We start from the raw sequence: 17,633 nt of genomic DNA, 5'->3' as shown, positions 1-17,633 counted from the left end.
CGGTCAGCCCTCCCGGTTCGGCCCCTGCTGCTGAGCTGACCGAGGGCGGACATGAGCGGCTGCGGGCTGCTGCGGGGCCTGAGGGTGAGGGAAGGGGGACGGAGGGGGTTCTGTCTTGTGTGTGTGTGTGTTGTGTTGTGTGTTGTGTGTGTGTTGTGTTGTGTTATGTGTGTTGTGTTTGTTGTGTGTGTTGAGTGCTGTGTGTTGTGTGTGTATTGAGTGTGTGTTGTGTGTGTGTGTTGTGTGTGTGGTGTGTTGTGTTGTGTTGTGTGTGTTGTGTGTGTGTTGTGCTGTGTGTGTGTAGTGTTGTGTGTGTTGTGTGTGTGTTGTGCTGTGTGTGTGTAGTTGTGTGTGTGTTGTGTTGTGTGTGTGTTGTGCTGTGTGTGTGTAGTGTTGTGTGTGTTGTGTTGTGTGTGTGTTGTGCTGTGTGTGTGTAGTGTTGTGTGTGTTGTGTGTGTGTTGTGCTGTGTGTGTGTAGTGTTGTGTGTGTTGTGTTGTGTGTGTGTTGTGCTGTGTGTGTGTAGTGTTGTGTGTGTTGTGTGTGTGTTGTGTTGTGTGTGTGTAGTGTTGTGTGTGTTGTGTTGTGTGTGTGTTGTGCTGTGTGTGTGTAGTTGTGTGTGTGTTGTGTTGTGTGTGTGTTGTGTTGTGTGTGTGTTGTGCTGTGTGTGTGTAGTGTTGTGTGTGTTGTGTGTGTGTTGTGCTGTGTGTGTGTAGTGTTGTGTGTGTTGTGTTGTGTGTGTGTTGTGCTGTGTGTGTGTAGTTGTGTGTGTGTTGTGTTGTGTGTGTGTTGTGCTGTGTGTGTGTTGTGTTGTGTGTGTGTTGTGCTGTGTGTGTGTAGTGTTGTGTGTGTTGTGTTGTGTGTGTGTTGTGCTGTGTGTGTGTAGTTGTGTGTGTGTTGTGTTGTGTGTGTGTTGTGCTCTGTGTGTGTGTGTTGTGTTGTTGTGTTTTGTGTGCTATGCGTGTGTGTTGAGTGTATGTGTTGTGTGCTATGTGTGTTGTGTGTATGGTGTGTGTGGTGTGGTGTGTTGAGTGCTGTGTGTTGTGTTATTTATGTTGTGTATGTGTGTTATGTGTCTGTTGTGTTGTGTGTTTTGAGTGCTGTTTGTGGTGTGTGTGTGTATGTTGTGTGTGTGTGTGTTGTGTGTGTTGAGTGCTGCTTGTGTTGTGTGTGTGTTGTGTGTGTGTTGTGTGTGTGTTGTGTGTGTTGAGTGCTGTTTGTGTTGTGTGTATGTTGTGTGTTATGTTGTTGTGTGTGTTGTGTGTGTGTGTGTTGTGTGTGTTTATGTTGTGTGTGTGTTGAGTGCTGTGTGTTGTGTGTGTGTATGTTGTGTGTATGTGTGTTGAGTGCTGTGTGTTGTGTGTGTTGAGTGTGTGTGCTGTGTGTTGTGTTGTGTGTGTTGTGTGTGTGTTGTGTGTGTTGAGTGCTGTTTGTGTTTGTGTGTGTTCTGTGTGTTGTGTGCTGTGTGTATGTTGTGTGCTGTGTGTGTGTTGTGTGCTGTTTGTGTTGTGTGTTTGTGTGTATGTGTGTGTTGTGTGCTATGTGTGTTGTGTGTATGGTGTGTGTGTTGTGTTGTGTTGAGTGCTGCTTGTTGTGTGTGTGTTGTGTGTCTGTTGTGTTGTGTGTGCGTATGTTGTGTGTGTTGTATGTGAGTTGAGTGTGTGTTAAGTGCTGTTTGTGTTTGTGTGTGTGCTGTGTGTGTGCTGTGTGTGTGTTGTGTATGCTGTATGCTGTATGTGTGTGCTATGTGTTGTGTGTGCTGTGTGTGTGTGTGTTGCCTGTGATTTCATTCTGGGCTGCAATCCCATTGCCCGCAGGGACACTGACCTCGCTCTGCCCTCTTGGTTGTCCCCATTCCTCGCTCACACTGTGGCAGGACATGGATGTTTCTGGAGCAGCCCTGGTCTAACCCCCAGCTGCACCCCCAGTGCTGTTAGTTACTGCAAAAAGATAACATCTTATACTTGGGACATGCCTCAGGTTCAGTGGTAGATATCCATCCCTATAACAGGCTTTTTCTCCTTCCTCTCCAGCAGCATCTGCCTCTCCTGGCCGCTGGGAGATGCTCCAGAAGACCCCACGTGGCTGCCCAATGGCACACATACAGCACTACTCAAGACACCTCAAACAGACCCATCGGGCGATACCCGGTGCCGAATAAGAAGGACATGCCATACGATATTGTGGAGCTCATGGAGGAAATAGAAGTGAAGGTAAAAAGCTCTCCTACAAAATGTTGTCAGTAGCAAACATCCACTGACATACGCTGTCAGAGACCAATGCTGGGCCACTTAGATACTGTGCAATCCTCATATGGGATTGAGGCAACCAGCACTTCTTTCTGGGGCTCTTTCCAACCTATAGGACAAGGATCCTGCTGGAAATTGCAGCATAAAGATCATCAGCCTCCAGTTCTAATCTTAGTGTGTAGTTTCAGGCTGTTAGGGCTGTGTCTCAGTTTTCTTGTTGCAGCAATCCCAGGGAAGTCTGCATGTGTGAATCTGGCCCGTTGTGCTCTCTGCTAAGCTGCAAATCTTGACTGGTTTCTCTTTTTCCTTGAACAGACTGGATTCCTGCCCAACGTGTTCAAAGTCATGTCTCACCGACCTGCTGAATTCAGGGCATTTTTTGCTTATTACAATGTCATCATGAACAAAGAGACAGGTAAACCATACACAAACACCCCAAAATTGCCCAAAGTTGTGCCAGGGTAAGTTTAAATTGGATGTCAGGGTAAACTTATTACAGAAAGGCACTTTGAAAGCTGCAGTGTTTTCTTCTCAAAGCCTGATTTTAGAACATTGCAGTCTGCTTGCCTCTTGCTTGTGCAGAGAATTACAGAGCTTCAGCACTTGCTGCCATGGATAATGCTAACATGCTAACGAAGCATGCTAAATCCTTTTCTCTCCCTGCAGGGCGACTCAGCAAGGCGGACAAGGAACTCATCATTGTGGCCACAAGTGCTGTGAATAGATGTCCCTACTGTGTGGTTGCACATGGAGCTCTTCATCGGATATATTCCAAGCAGCCAACGCTGGCTGACCAGGTTAGTGGAGCACAGTCCCTTTGGGGAACAGGGATGGTGTTCTCTGTCTGCTCACTTTGAGCTGTGACCATTAAGTCTGTGTGGCTCGCAGTGAGAGCAGAGAGAATCATAGCATCACAGAATTACTAGGGTTGGAAAAGAGCACTAAGACCACGGATTAGCCAACCCCTCAGTGCCATATCTCCACAGTTCCTGAGCACCTCCAGGGATGGTGGTGACTCGCTGGGCCGCCCCTTCTGATGCCTGGCTGCTCCTTTGGAGAAGAAATTCTTCCTGATACCCATAGAGGTTTATTCCTGATACCATAGAGCTTTATTCCTGATACCCATAGAGCTTTATTCCTTATATACCCACAGAGGTTTATTCCTGATACCCACAGAGCTTTATTCCTGATACCCAGAGGTTTATTCCTGATATACCCATAGAGCTTTATTCCTGATACCCATAGAGGTTTATTCCTGATACCCACAGAGCTTTATTCCTGATACCCAGAGCTTTATTCCTGATACCCATAGAGGTTTATTCCTGATACTTATAGAGGTTTATTCCTGATACCCATAGAGGTTTATTCCTGATACCCACAGAGCTTTATTCCTTATATACCCACAGAGGTTTATTCCTGATAACCATAGAGGTTTATTCCTGATACCCACAGAGCTTTATTCCTGATACCCACAGAGCTTTATTCCTGATACCCACAGAGGTTTATTCCTGATACCCACAGAGCTTTATTCCTGATACCCACAGAGCTTTATTCCTGATACCCACAGAGCTTTATTCCTGATACCCACAGAGCTTTATTCCTGATACCCACAGAGCTTTATTCCTGATACCCATAGAGGTTTATTCCTGATACCCACAGAGGTTTATTCCTGATACCCACAGAGCTTTATTCCTTATACTCAGAGCTTTATTCCTGACACCCACAGAGCTTTATTCCTGATACTTATAGAGTTTTATTCCTTATACTCAGAGCTTTATCCCTGATACCCACAGAGCTTTATTCCTGACACCCATAGAGCTTTATTCCTTATACTCAGAGCTTTATTCCTGACACCCACAGAGCTTTATTCCCCATCCATAGGGACTGATGCTGCCCCATTCTCCCCGTGTTCTCTGCCTCCCTGCAGGTCGTAGTGAACTGGAAGCTGTCAGATCTGAGCAGCCGCGATCTGGCCATGCTGGAGTTTGCTCTGGCAATCTGCCGTTCTGATAACATCACAGAGGAGCACTTCCAAAAGCTGGAATCTCATGGCTTTGACCGTGAGGACGCGTGGGACATCGCCATGATCACCGCTTTCTTCGCCATGTCTAATCGCATCGCTCATTTTATCGACCTACGCCCTAACAACGAGTTCTACAACATGGGCAGGGCACCGCATGAGGCGGGCAGGGATCGTAGTTGAAGTTATTCGGGCAGTAGATTTGTTTTAAATATATAAAAAGTAAAAGAAAAGACAGTTGTGTGTGTCGTGTTGTGTGGTACAGCTGTGTGGTGATCCCCATTGCGGCCTATAGGGGGTGAGGTGTTGTGGTGGCGGCGCAGGCGCGGTGCTGCGGGGCTGAGGGAGGCGCGGCCCGGCGATGCCCGGCCCGGGCAGGAGATGAGCTCGGAGCCGGGGTACAACCCCGGAACGTCGGCCCCAGAGCCCGGCATGAAGCAGGAACAGCAGCCGGTACCTACAGCCCCACAACGGACCGCTCCGTCTGCCGGCCTGTTCGCTTGGCTCCGCGGGCGGTGCCTGGGCCGCAGCGCCGCTGTGGATCCGGCTCGGGATAGTTACCGTGCTATGACCGGGTTATACGGATCCATCCAGCCCGCTGACTCCGTGTACCTCAGCACCAGAACGCACGGAGCCGTATTTAACCTGGAATACTCACCGGACGGGTACGGGATGCGAACCTCGCCCCTATATCGCTGTGCTCGGCACCGTGAGGCCTGCAGGGCCCGTATCGCTTTGGGCCTCCGCTGTGCTGGATCCTCCCTGGGATCCTCCCGGCCTCGGTGTCCGGCTGTGTCTTCATTAGGAGAGTGGTTAGGGCCTGGAACAGGCTGCACAGGGAGGTTGTGGATGCCCCGTCCTTGGAGGTGTTCAAGGCCAGGTTGGATGGGGCCATGGGCAACCTGAGCTATGGGGTCTCTATGGGGATCTATGGGGTCTCTGTGGGGATCTATGCGGTCTCTATGGGGTCTGTGGGGTCTCTATGGGGATCTATGGGGTCTCTGTGGGGTCTATGGAGTCTCTATGGGGATCTATGGGGCCTCTGTGGGGATCTATGGGGTCTCTATGGGGACCTATGGGGACCTATGGGGTCTCTATGGGGACCTATGGGGGATCTATGGGGTCTCTGTGGGGTCTTCTGTGGGGATCTATGGGGTCTGTGGGGTCTCTATGGGGATCTATGGGGTCTCTATGGGGATCTATGGTGGATCTATGGGGTCTCTGTGGGGGTCTATGGGGATCTATGGGGATCTCTATGGGGTCTCTGTGGGGGTCTATGGGAGTCTGTGGGGTCTCTATGGGGACCTATGGGGGATCTATGGGGTCTCTATGGGGTCTATGGGGTCTCTATGGGGACCTATGGGGGATCTATGGGGTCTCTGTGGGGTCTGTGGGGTCTCTGTGGGGATCTATGGAGTCTCTATGGGGATGTATGGGGTCTATGGGGTCTCTATGGGGATCTATGGGACCTATGGGGTCTCTATGGGGATCCATGGGGTCTCTATGGGGTCTCTGTGGGGATCTATGGGGTCTCTATGGGGGTCTATGGGGTCTCTATGGGGATCTATGGGGTCTCTATGGGGATCTATGGGGACTCTGTGTGGTCTATGGGGCCTCTGTGGGGATCTATGGGGCCTCTGTGGGGATCTATGGGGCCTCTGTGGGGATCTATGGGGTCTCTGTGGGGTCTATGGGGTCTCTATGGGGATCTATGGGGTCTCTGTGGGGATCTATGCGGTCTCTATGGGGTCTCTGTGGGGATCTATGCGGTCTCTATGGGGTCTGTGGGGTCTCTATGGGGATCTATGGGGTCTCTATGGGGATCTATGGGGACTCTGTGGGGTCTATGGGGATCTATGGGGTCTCTATGGGGATGTATGGGACCTATGGGGTCTCTATGGGGATCTATGGGACCTATGGGGTCTCTATGAGGATCTATGGGGTCTATGGGGATCTATGGGGTCTCTATGGGGGTCTATGGGGTCTCTATGCGGTCTATGGGGTCTCTGTGGGGATCTGTGGGGTCTCCTGGGCAACCTGATGTAGTAAATGTGTATGTTTGGTGGCCCTGCTAGGCAAGAGTGGTTGGAACTACATGACCCTTCCAACCCGGGTCATTCTGTGTGATTCTGTGTGTCTTCTCCTGTCCCTCAGGGCCATAAGGGTGCTGTATGTAGCACTCAGAGCCGCGCTGCTCCGGGTTTCTATAACGTATTTAGAAAACACTTTTCATCAGAGGGGCTCCCTTTTCTTTGTTCATTAGTATCGTGTGCTGCCTGATAGCAATCCCTTACAAAACTGCTGCTATGGGGAGCCAAGCTAAGTAATGTTGAAGTTGTGTCTATGTGAATCTAGGGACTGGAAGTTTGTTTGTTGTGTGTGCATTCATTCATTCATCAGATCCAAATGTTAACGAGTGCTTTGTTCTGCTCCCCTGCAGGTCTGTGCTGACTGTTGCTTGTGAACAGACTGAAGTGCTGCTTTTCGACCCGATATCTTCAAAGCACATCAAAACTCTCTCTGAAGCTCACGAAGATTGTGTAAATAATATCAGGTTGGTGAAAAGGAGGAAAAGATAACGTTTTTCTCTTTCTGTAGGTGCTTTTCTAATGGGAGTGCAGGAAGTTTACACTGCTTTGGGTAGGGTGTTAAGTTATAGTTTGTTTTATGCCATGTTCTGGTTATATTTATAAAGGGTTTTGAAGAGTTGGTAGATTGAGGCCCTCTGTTTTCTGCTTGTTTTTGTTCTTTAAGCACTAGAGACAGCGGACCATTAATCTCAATATACTTTCTCTGTGGCAGTTGATTTTATATGCCTCAATCTCATGCACCTTCTGTTAAGACTTCATCAATTGAAACGATCTGTCTACTTTTTCATCCCAAATTATTTGCAACTCCCCACGTCTTTTCCATTTCTTCTGAAATCTCTTTGTGGTGGATGAAGCAGGGCTACCCGAAGACCAAAGGGAGTGATGGGTTTGTACAGTGAATGCATTCATCCCATTAGTGTGACCCAAGTTCTATCCCACTTTCTCATCTTCTTCTTACATGACATTGTGACAAACCTGTTATTTCTTAGGTAAGCAAGAATTCCAGACTCATGAACATCTATGCTATATTTTCCTTTGTCAGCTTAAGTCCTACCACAGTATTTCCCATTTTCAGGTTTCTAGATAATCGACTTTTTGCAACTTGTTCCGATGACACTACAATAGCACTTTGGGATCTGAGAAAGCTGAACACAAAAGTGTGCACTTTACACGGTCACACCAGCTGGGTTAAGAACATTGAGTACGACACCAATACAAGGCTGCTGGTAACATCAGGATTTGATGGAAATGTGATCATCTGGGACACAAACAGGTATGTAAGCAACTCTTTGTGCTTTTGTATTTCTAACCCTTGCCAAGGCTTTGCTCTGCCTTGATGTATAGTCCAGAAAGTAAAAAGAAAAGAGAGTTTTCTTTGCTGACACTCCAAAATGTTGTTTTCCCTCTCTGAAAATTCTTCACCATTGAGATTAGTCTGATCTAAGTAGGGTAAAGACAATATATGAAAATACTTTTAGTATTGACAAAGATGCTTAGCATGTCCCGGGCTCCTGCAGATGATATTAGGGACTTGAGTCACAGTCCATTGCAACTATTTCTTAGTTATATTTTCTTTTCCCTCCTCTATGCAGGTGCACTGAAGATGGGTGTCCCCACAAGAAGTTTTTTCACACCCGTTTTCTTATGCGAATGAGGTTGACACCAGACTGTTCCAAAATGCTGATCTCAACGTCCTCTGGATACCTTCTGATTTTGCATGACCTCGATCTAAACAAAACTCTAGAGGTTGGCAGCTACCCCATTTTAAGAGCTAGGAGGACTGCATCAAGTTCAGGTGAATACTTGTTGAAATGTCAGTAACAGCTTCTCTATTAGAATTCTTGTGGTTTCACGTGTCTGGCAGCTAAATACTCACTAAATACTCACACCCCCTTCCCAGTGCTTTGGGGTAGAGAATAATAAAAAAAATATACAAAAAATACTTGTGAGTTGAGATAAAGACAACATACTAAGACAGAAAAAGAAGGGAATATAATAGTAGTGGTAATCCTGTATGTATATTTACAAAACAAGTGATGCTGAAGGCAAGGCAATTTTTGGTATCAAGACTTCAGCACTACAGGGCATAGTGTGGAATTCTGTTGCCTCAGGCTTGCATGGTTGTGCCCTTGTTCTCAATCTTGGTAGAGTCCCATGCTCTAAAATTTCACTCCTGTTGTCTGGCATTAATGGCAAAATAGTGGCAAACTTCAGTGTTTGGGGTGTCTGTGAATGCCTGGGAGAAAAGTTCATACCCCAGCTCCCCTTGATAGGAGTGTCTCAGAAGCAAGGAGTGCAGCTTCCTCCTTGTTCCCCACAGTATGATATGCAGGCATTTTATTCATATGAGGCACAACAAAATGGTGTTTTGTGACTGTAAATGGAGCTTTGAAAGGTGTTCTGTTAACAAGATGCATGGCTAGGGAGAGTTAAGTGAAGGACATGCAAAGTACACGGGCTGTTCTTCGCTTTTGTATTGACATGGCTGATGCTGTATGCAGATATAACATCCTCGAGTCTGTCCAGTCCTCGAGCTGTTGGTTCCCCATGTCACCAGAGTGATTCGGGTCCACTGTCTGAGAAGCAAATGTCCCGGTCCTCACAGCGAGAAGGTAAGAAAGCATCAAAATAAAAAATCAGGGTCTTTAATTCATTGTGGCCCAATGAGCAGAGTGGGAAAATGCCGTGTTTTTCTTTGTTGCCTTTAAAAGTGTTACCACAACTTCTGTTAAACCAGTAAAGTGTTACTGCAAGCCAAAATCTGGAGATCTAAACATTTTTTTTCTCCAAGAAAACTGAAGGCAGCAGTAAGGTTTTATTGTACATGAGTACATTATTTTTGTTATGCGAGTGTGCTGCCATGTCCTCCGGGCTTTATTTATTTATTCATTTATTTATTCCCAGCACCCCTCATGTGAGTGACCTTCAGGTGGGAAAAACCAACAGAGCAGAACATAGCTGTGTTTTGCTTTATGTTTCCTTTTGTGATGGCAATATGTGTGTGCTGTTTCTCCATGAGAAGTCAGTAGCACGGGAAAAGAACAGGCAAATTAATCCTAAATATTGACAGAATGGTTTAGAAGTTACCGAGCAAGTCCCACCTAAATTCAGAACTATGAATGGAGCTCAGCACCAACTTGGCAAGTTCACAAGTGTTCAGAAATCTCTAGTGAATTGCTTGCTAATGTAAAATAACAGTAATGTTAAGCTTTAATTACTTATGGTAATGAGTTGTTCAAGCAGTTGTGAAAGAAGGAAGCTTATCTGGACCCCAAAGCAGGTGTGAAAATCTCTTTAAGGCAGGCAGGGGGAGGAAGGCAAGATATGCAGAGCTGACTGAAGCGAGAGGTGAAACTTAACATACAGAATTCCATTAGACTCACAGTTGACTTCCCTTCGTAGGTGGATCACCTAGAAATAGTTTGGAGGTCTTAACACCAGAAGTTCCAGGAGAGAGAGACCGAGGCAACTGCATTACATCCCTACAGCTACATCCAAAAGGGTGGGCTACCCTTCTTCGGTGCTCAAGTAATACAGATGACCAGGAGGTAAAACAAAAGGTTTTGAGCAGATACTTGTGAGTAAGCTGTATCACCCGTACAGCTGTGATGAAAAATCTTGACTTTGGGGTAAATTTGCATTTGAATAAATGAATTCAATTGTAGGCAGAGATTAATAGTTTTTAAGCCATGATTATGAAATATTTTTCTGCTTTGAAGAGTTGCTGTACCACACTCTCTGTCCTTTATTCAGTATCCCTCTTGCTTAGCTTTAATGGAATATTTTTTATAGTGTGCAGCTTGGTTAGATGTTCTCAAACAATTCTTGGCCTCTCAAATATATGACTTAAAAATATGTACCTGCCCAAATATAGGAGAAAAGAACTCGGAAAAGACAGAAGACTGCACAGTTGTACTGGGGTGGGCATGTTTTAAGCTAAGCAGAGAAGCTCCTTTATATTATTCAAATGCATCCAGCTGTTTGGCTTATCCATCAGAGTCACAAGGATAAGGATCCACTGTGCTGACAGAGGTTTTTTGTCTACCATGTGCTCACATTCAGGTTAAGAAGAAGAGGCATGGAAAAGCTGGAGTAGTTAAAACATGCTGGAGTCCCAGTGTCTGCCTTATTCTTTTCTGTTGATATTAATTTGCACTGTTCTCTTCGTCTTTACTTCAAGAGAGGACAGTGAACAAAACAACGTATCTTCTGTCTTGCTGTGGAGCATTTGGATTCAGACACAATGCAGATAGAGTTGGTAAATGGAGTGGATTTTGCATTTGATTTCAGATTAGATAATTAGATAAAGCATTAAAATCCCTGATTGCCTCACAGGATAAAGGCCTGATCACAGCATTTCTTCTAACACTATTTTTGTCTTGTGTCAAGACTTTACTCCTTTTTAAAGTCAGGGGCATAAGGTGCCAAAAGGCCATTCTGAATTGCACAAGGCTGAATTCTGCTTTTTTATAGATTTCATTTCAACCAGGTCTAGAGGGAGGTGTCCCTGCCTAAAGTAGGGGGTTGGAACTGGGTGACTTTAAAGGTCCCTTCCAACCCAAACCATTCTTATCCTGTGATAAGAAGATGCCAAACAACCTGCTGGTTCTCAGTGTCTCATAGTAAATGCTTGCGGAGGAGTAGATTAGCAACAGTGTTGGTCATTGCTCTGTCAGTTGCTTAACATGCAGATGAAGTGAAAGTGTGTTTGCAACGCTCTACTGTCTTTCAGCATTCCTTTCTCTCTCTCTCTCTCTCCCTTCAGTGGACCTGTGTCTATGAATTCCAGGAAGGTGCCCCCGTGCGCCCCGTCTCACCTCGCTGCTCCCTGCGATTGACTCATTGCATTGAAGAAGCCAATGTTGGCCGAGGTTACATCAAAGAGCTCTGCTTCAGTCCTGACGGCCGGATGATTTCATCCCCACACGGCTTTGGGATCCGCTTGTTGGGGTTCGACGCACACTGCAGTGAACTTGTTGACTGCTTGCCCAAAGAAGCCGGTCCCTTGAAAGAAATCCGTTCCCTGTATTCCCACAATGATGTGGTACTGACAACAAAGTTCTCTCCAACGCACTGTCAGATCGCCTCGGGGTGCCTTAGCGGACGCGTTTCTTTGTATCAGCCAAAGTTCTAGGCTCATTGTACATCAACAGGACCTTCAAACGTTTGTGTTCTAACTACTTCAGCTTAGTTGAAGTTTGTTCTTTTGGAAATCCCGTAAATCCAGATGAGATCATCGTTTCTGTGGTCTCAGTACGTAATAATGACGTGAGTTCCTTGTCCAGCACTGTATGCATTCTCATCCTGCATCCGCAAGTCAGGCTCCATGCGTGGTGTTTTCAGCCTTCTAGGCAGACCTCAGCTGCTTCTGACCCTGTGCCATCAAGTCATCATTCTGTTTGGTTTCGTACTGTAGTACTTGCTGGTTATTTCCTTCAGCACGCTCTGAAGTGGGTTGTCTAAAAGAAACATAGGTGGGATGCAGGTAGGAGCTCAGCCACAACGCAGCCAGGCTTCCCTGGTGCAGCACCTCTCTATTCCAGGGGACCTCTCCCTTGCTGAAGCTGCCGTGCAGTGATTGTTAGATACAGAGCAGGTTTTGTACGCACTACATTAGTTGGCCCAAAAAGATAGGAAAAAATTGTTTTGTATTTATTTTCTTTTTTTTTTTTTTTGTGGTTAGTTAGAAAAATTAGTCAGCTTTCTGTAGTGATTTGCTGTACTAAAAAAAAGTATTTTTAGTTTGCTTTTCCTTAATTGGAATTGGTAGAAGGAAGAGGCCCCCAGGTAACAGCAATACAATGAGGTGACAGCCCCAAGTTGCACCAGGGGAGGTTCAGGTTGGGTGTAAGGAGCTGTGGCACTAAGGGACACCGTCAGTGGGCAGGGCTGTGCTGGGATTGGGGATTTAGTGGTCTTTTCCAAACATAAGGTTTGTATGATGCTATGGACTGAGACATTGCTGCATTTCTTCCTCAGAATTGAGTTGGAATTGCCTGGAGCAGAGTAGCAGGAGCTGAATAGGTAAACCAGAGTAACAGGAGCTGAACAGGTAAACCAGAGTAACAGGAGCTGAACAGGTAAACTTCTTACGTTGCATCCACTGCACATGACCCTTAGAGAATGTTTCTTACAGTGTGTGTGGTTAATTGGCAACTTTTAGTCCTCAGCCAGTTGGATTTGTTTGGTGAGAAGCTTTCCACATCAGTCACATAAACCTTCTTCCTCTGTTGGAAGATGAGCAGTGCAGGGTTTTTACTTGTGTTCAGGCCTTGACATCTTCCTACTGCTATGCACCTCGTGTTACAGCAGGAGTTGATCTAGGGAGTGTCTGTAGTGCAACTAGATAAGTATTTCTTCACTAGTGTTGCCAGTTTGAGGGTGGATTAGAGCCATTCCTGTGTAAAGTGATAACAACAACCCCAGGCAACCCTACAGGCTTGGGGAGGTGAGACTGGAAAGCTGCCTGATGGAAAGGGACCTTGGTGTGCTGATGGACAGTGGGCTGAATATGAACCAACAGCGTGGCCAAGAAGTGGCTTCCTGGCTTGTATCAGGAATGATGTGAGCAGCAGTAGGGAGGCAATCCTGCCCCTGTACTCGGCATTGGGATGTGGTGCTCAGGCTGTGATTAAGCAGAGGGCTGTTAGTTAGGGTAGGATGGTTGTGTTGGGGTTAAATGATCTTTAAGGTCTTTTCCAGCTGAGTGGTTCCATGATTCAGCCCAGTGGAAGGAGTGGTGTTCAGGTTTTATCTTTCTGAACCATTACCTTGTGGATAAATTCGTTGCTGAGCTTTGGATTCTCTCTAATTAGCCCAAAAAACAATGACCACGTTGAAAAAGACAAACCCTTAACCTTGCACCGTTAAAATTCCAAGTGCCCCAGCTATATAAACCTGCCTGTCTCAGATAGAATTGTTTCATATCGTGCGTTAAAGTCTGCACTAGGAGCAAAGTACAGCGGTGGCCTCGGACGCGTTTACTTTTGACCTCTCAAGTGTTGCAACGCTTAAACGCATTTCCCACCTGTTCCACTGGTCTATGCGTCATTGTAGCTCTGTTACGCGTTTGTAGGGGATGAAAAAGAGACCATTAATAGGACTAGAAGATGACATCCATGTCTGTGTACCTTTATTGTCTGTGTATTTCAGTACGCCCGCAGCCACTGGGCGTCATCAGTCCAACAAGGGGGTAGTTCAGGGACAAACGTAACCTCCATCAGAATTACTGGGGATAAAGCACAGTGATACTGACACACTGCTGTTTGCACTCTTTTGAGACTTGGTAAGGACAATTTGCCTACCACCAGAATAGGAATGTAAATGTCAGGTTTTTTTCTGTGTTCTCTTTTTGTTGTTGTTGTTAATTTGGGCGGCGCTGATGTGCAGCAGGTCCCGATACCATGAGATACCATGAAACGCAGACCTGCTGCTCTGCGCCTCGCCCTCCTGAAAGCTTTTAAGAAGTCTAGTTTACAAGATTCTACGAGATTCGGAGTAAAGGAAGGTTGAGAACCGTGATATTTTTGTCCTGCGAGAGAAAGAAACTTCTAATTTCCTGATCTTGGTCAATGGTGCATTTTCTTATGCACTGGGTATCTTCATTTAAGTGTAAAGTTTTTAATACTAGAACAAATTGTGCATGTAAATATTTTGAGATACCTGAGATTTCGTAGTATGAAGTGTAGCCTTTTCATACAATATAAAAGGATCAGAACCGCTCTGAATATATTGTACTTAACAGCCGTACAGTAACTTACTATTTGTGGAACGTTTTCCTTGCTTGCGTAATAAATTAAACATTTAATAACTCAGTAAATTAAAATCTATTTTAATGTATTTGTCTTACACTGGGCTGTGTTCTGTAACGCACACTGGAACTGAGGGGGAAAGAGCCACACGTGGAGCAACATCTGCGTGTTTCTTTCTGGTGTTGGTTCGGCTTGAGCACAATGAATGAATCCAGTTCTGTTGTTTATTCCATCAAGATTAAATAAATCCACAACCATGACACCGGTAAAAATCAGATTCTGCCAGTAACAAACATTCAATAAACGTTTTATTTCGATGCAGATAACCACAACATTCAGATACAGCAATGCTCATTTGTGCTGGGCCCTCTTGGACTGTGAAGCGAAGGACCTCATTAGGATCAATAATCATGACACACTGATTAGAGCAAAAGTATTTTGTGACAGTTCAACAAACAAAAAAACCACCACTACAAGCTTATGAAAAGAGCAACTTGGTAAAAGTTTATCCCCATCTTTCAGAATAGTTGGTGAGGTTGTTCTGTTTTTTTTTGTTTTGTTTTTAAATATAGCATAATGACATCAAGTTCCCAGGACAACCAAGTATTTCTCACTAGGACCTTCTCTTGGTCTGTTATGCTCATCCCCTCCAGTGTCCCAGCAGGACACAGAACACCACGTATTTCTGTACATCTTCATCTACACTTGCCCACAGAAGTCCGCCAACGCTCTCCAAGTGCTGCATAATTCCAAAGGTCTGTCTGCCTCCTGGTTCAATCCTCATAGTGCTACAAGTACAATTCTGTCTTACAGAACTGATAAAACGTACACGGCAAGGAGACAGAGCTCCATCTTCCCTGCAAGAAGACTTGTTGTGATCGGTTCCGTCACAGCTCTGATGAAACGCGAGCCATCCGCAAAAGACAAGATGCCTCTCTATAAAGAGCTGCCCGAGAACGACCGCCACAACAGGAGAGCGCAGGAAAATGAACTATTTTATAATCAGCGTTACAAAAAAGAGAGACGTCTTCTTTCCGGCCTCGCAGCTGTAGAATAATAGAAAAAGAAGTAAAAAAAAAAAGAAAAGCAAAGCAGAACAAGCTCCGCGTTTACAAGTATAAGGATTATAACAAGGAAGGACACTTTAAAGCTTTCTCGTATTTGCTGTTCCTCTCCTTCCACTTTTCCCTTTTCACACAAACCCCACTCTCAAGTCAGTTTACATCGAAGGCAACATTCAGTAACTGCTTTTATGCTGCCTCGTCAAACGTTCTGCTTAAAGCCGAGCTTCCAGCAGGAGAGTTGGCATAGGCTTCATTTAAGCACAGAACTCGGTCATCCTCCTCTGGAGTTGTTGTCCATTTGGCCACGAGTAACATTGAACACTCAGGAGCCTACAGCAGCTGAGGACGTCATCTAACAACAGCATTCTGAAGTTCATCAAATACAGGAATGAATTTCCATCAGCCTCCTTTCATGTTCTACCAGGTACGCGGTGGAACGCGCTCAGTCACGGAGTGTTAGGGACTTTGGGGAGTGATACTGAATAAGCCACTGGACTGACAGATGAGTTTGTGGGTTTTTTTGGTTTTATTTTCATCTGTTTGTCTCCTCGTTTCATTAGGGGTAAATCCACCTGCCAGCAAATAAATAATTTGTGAAGCTAGCCATAATTGCACCAAGGTTTGGATGTATCAGCGTTCACCCCGTATGCAGTGAAGGCCAAGATTAAATGCCCGTCACGCTATGCAGGCGCTGCTCCCAAGGATGAAGCATCATCAAAGGTGGCAAAGAACGAGCGAATAGAAGGGATGAAGAAAATAAGTGTTTCTCATAACAGCTTTAGCAAGAACTCGTAAGTCGCATTGATGATACCCCAGGACAGGACTGAACGATGGTAGTTCAGATGGGCTCCCCTGAAAAGATTGATCAATTTCCTGTCGCGCTCCAGCCAGATCTTCACAAAAACTGTCGAGAAGGACTGAAATTCACCCCCGATCTGAGCTTGCATGCGAGCTTTTACAACATTCATTGGGAAGAACAAGAACCCCAGCATGGCACCCAACAGCCCTCCACAAATGAAGTCATTAACCAAATGAGCGCTGTGAGAAGTTGCTTCAGGCAGGCATTGTTTAATAGGTCCTCTCAGGCCGAAGAAGAGTACATTACTGGGCCCGTTTCGGAGCAAAATGGGCACCAATCCCCGATAGTACTCTCTCACTCCATGGACTTTCAGTACCTTAAAAGCCTGGTACGTGTTTGTGAACTTATCGTGGTGTTTGTAGTCCTGAAGCAAAGTCTGCACTCGTTCGAAGGGCGTAAGAACAGCTTCTGTGGTCCCTGCAAGCACTGCTGCCACGCTGCACGTCACGAGCTCAGGAGCAGTGGTGTGGCTGTGAAGCAAGGAGGAGAAATCCTCATATAAGCCGAACATGAGAGCCAGCGTGGTCGTCTTCTGCAGTAAGGGTGGAAGGATGCCACGGTAGAGGTTTCTAATTCCATCTTTCTGCAGCTGATGTATCGCATCCTTTGTTTTCAGGCCATACAGCTGCTGTCGAAAGAGGACCTTCTGGATGGGGAAGGTGACTGCTATGTTTGTGAACGCGGCGCAGTAGCCACACAGGTAATGTTTGCTAGAGGTAACTGTAATGGCACTGCTTGGATCTTCCTCTGAACCTCCTGGGGAAAAGCCTCCTGAACCCATCGTGCTGCTTTTCTTACTGCTGTGTACCTCAGTCCTCATTTCCTACATCAAAAAACAGAAAAGGAAGAACATGAGCAGAGCTGCAGACAGGCCAGTGCAGACAGACCACTCCCTGCTGCCCTATAGAGTTACACCATATACACCATATACACCACAGCCTGGCTGCCCTTTAGTTACACCATATACACCATATACACCACAGCCTATCCCACAGCCTGGCTGCCCTATAGTTACACCATATACACCATATACACCACAGCCTATCCCACAGCCTGGCTGCCCTATAGTTACACCATATACACCATATACACCACAGCCTGGCTGCCCTATAGTTACACCATATACACCACAGCCTATCCCACAGCCTGGCTGCCCTTTAGTTACACCATATACACCACAGCCTATCCCACAGCCTGGCTGCCCTATAAGTTACACCATATACACCATAGCCTATCCCACAGCCTGCCTGCCCATAGTTACACCATATACACCACAGCCTATCCCACAGCCTGGCTGCCCTATAGTTACACCATATACACCATATACACCACAGCCCATCCCACAGCCTGCCTGCCCCCCCACACGACACCCCCCGCCCACCCTCTCTCAAGGTCAGCCGGCACAGCGCCCAACCCGGCCCCGAACCGCCCCTTCCCGTCCCCTTGACACCCCCCGAGCCGAACCGAACCGATCCGAACCGACCCGAACCGACCCGGGCCTGTACCTTGTCCCTGTGGTACACACCCTGATCCGCCGCCATGGCGGGGCGGCTCCGCACCGAGCCCGCGCGCCGCCGTCCGACGTCCGACGCTGCGTAATGA

The 17,633-nt window shown here is 46.4% G+C and overlaps 3 protein-coding genes across 6 annotated transcripts; 2 read left to right on the top strand and 1 right to left on the bottom strand.

Moving 5' to 3' along the window:
* Positions 1–19: 19 nt before the first annotated feature.
* LOC107306736 (uncharacterized) lies at positions 20–4,500 on the top strand. 3 transcript variants are annotated; one of them, XM_085529835.1, is made up of 5 exons: positions 20–84; positions 2,035–2,211; positions 2,563–2,662; positions 2,914–3,044; positions 4,175–4,500. In XM_085529835.1, exons 1-5 carry the CDS (start codon positions 52–54, stop codon positions 4,448–4,450), a joined length of 717 nt encoding a protein of 238 aa, XP_085385961.1. In that variant the 5' UTR covers positions 20–51; the 3' UTR covers positions 4,451–4,500. The 3 variants fall into 3 exon arrangements, with proteins under 3 accessions (XP_085385961.1, XP_015705564.2, XP_085385962.1); XM_015850078.3 differs by having other exon boundaries at positions 2,032–2,211; XM_085529836.1 differs by having other exon boundaries at positions 20–1,930; positions 2,010–2,211.
* Positions 4,501–4,602: 102 nt separating this feature from the next.
* On the top strand, positions 4,603–14,196 carry DCAF10 (DDB1 and CUL4 associated factor 10). Its single transcript, XM_015850077.3, has 7 exons — positions 4,603–4,932; positions 6,708–6,821; positions 7,433–7,630; positions 7,950–8,152; positions 8,859–8,969; positions 9,760–9,905; positions 11,123–14,196. Exons 1-7 carry the CDS (start codon positions 4,649–4,651, stop codon positions 11,489–11,491), a joined length of 1,425 nt encoding a protein of 474 aa, XP_015705563.1. The 5' UTR covers positions 4,603–4,648; the 3' UTR covers positions 11,492–14,196.
* A 203-nt stretch (positions 14,197–14,399) lies between these two features.
* On the bottom strand, positions 14,400–17,614 carry SLC25A51 (solute carrier family 25 member 51). Of its 2 annotated transcripts, none has more exons than XM_015850081.3 (2): positions 17,537–17,614; positions 14,400–16,854 (listed from the first exon to the last, which is right to left on the bottom strand). In XM_015850081.3, exons 1-2 carry the CDS (start codon positions 17,570–17,572, stop codon positions 15,940–15,942), a joined length of 951 nt encoding a protein of 316 aa, XP_015705567.1. In that variant the 5' UTR covers positions 17,573–17,614; the 3' UTR covers positions 14,400–15,939. The 2 variants fall into 2 exon arrangements, with proteins under 2 accessions (XP_015705567.1, XP_015705565.2); XM_015850079.3 differs by having other exon boundaries at positions 17,557–17,614.
* Between the last annotated feature and the right edge of the window lie 19 nt (positions 17,615–17,633).

The sequence above is a fragment of the Coturnix japonica genome, chromosome Z (assembly GCF_054131305.1).
Source record: "Coturnix japonica strain WE chromosome Z, WE-NBRP24, whole genome shotgun sequence".
Lineage (NCBI taxonomy): Eukaryota > Metazoa > Chordata > Aves > Galliformes > Phasianidae > Coturnix > Coturnix japonica.
The sequence above is the reverse complement of the archived record's forward strand: the minus strand, read 5'-3'. Positions and strand labels throughout refer to the sequence as shown.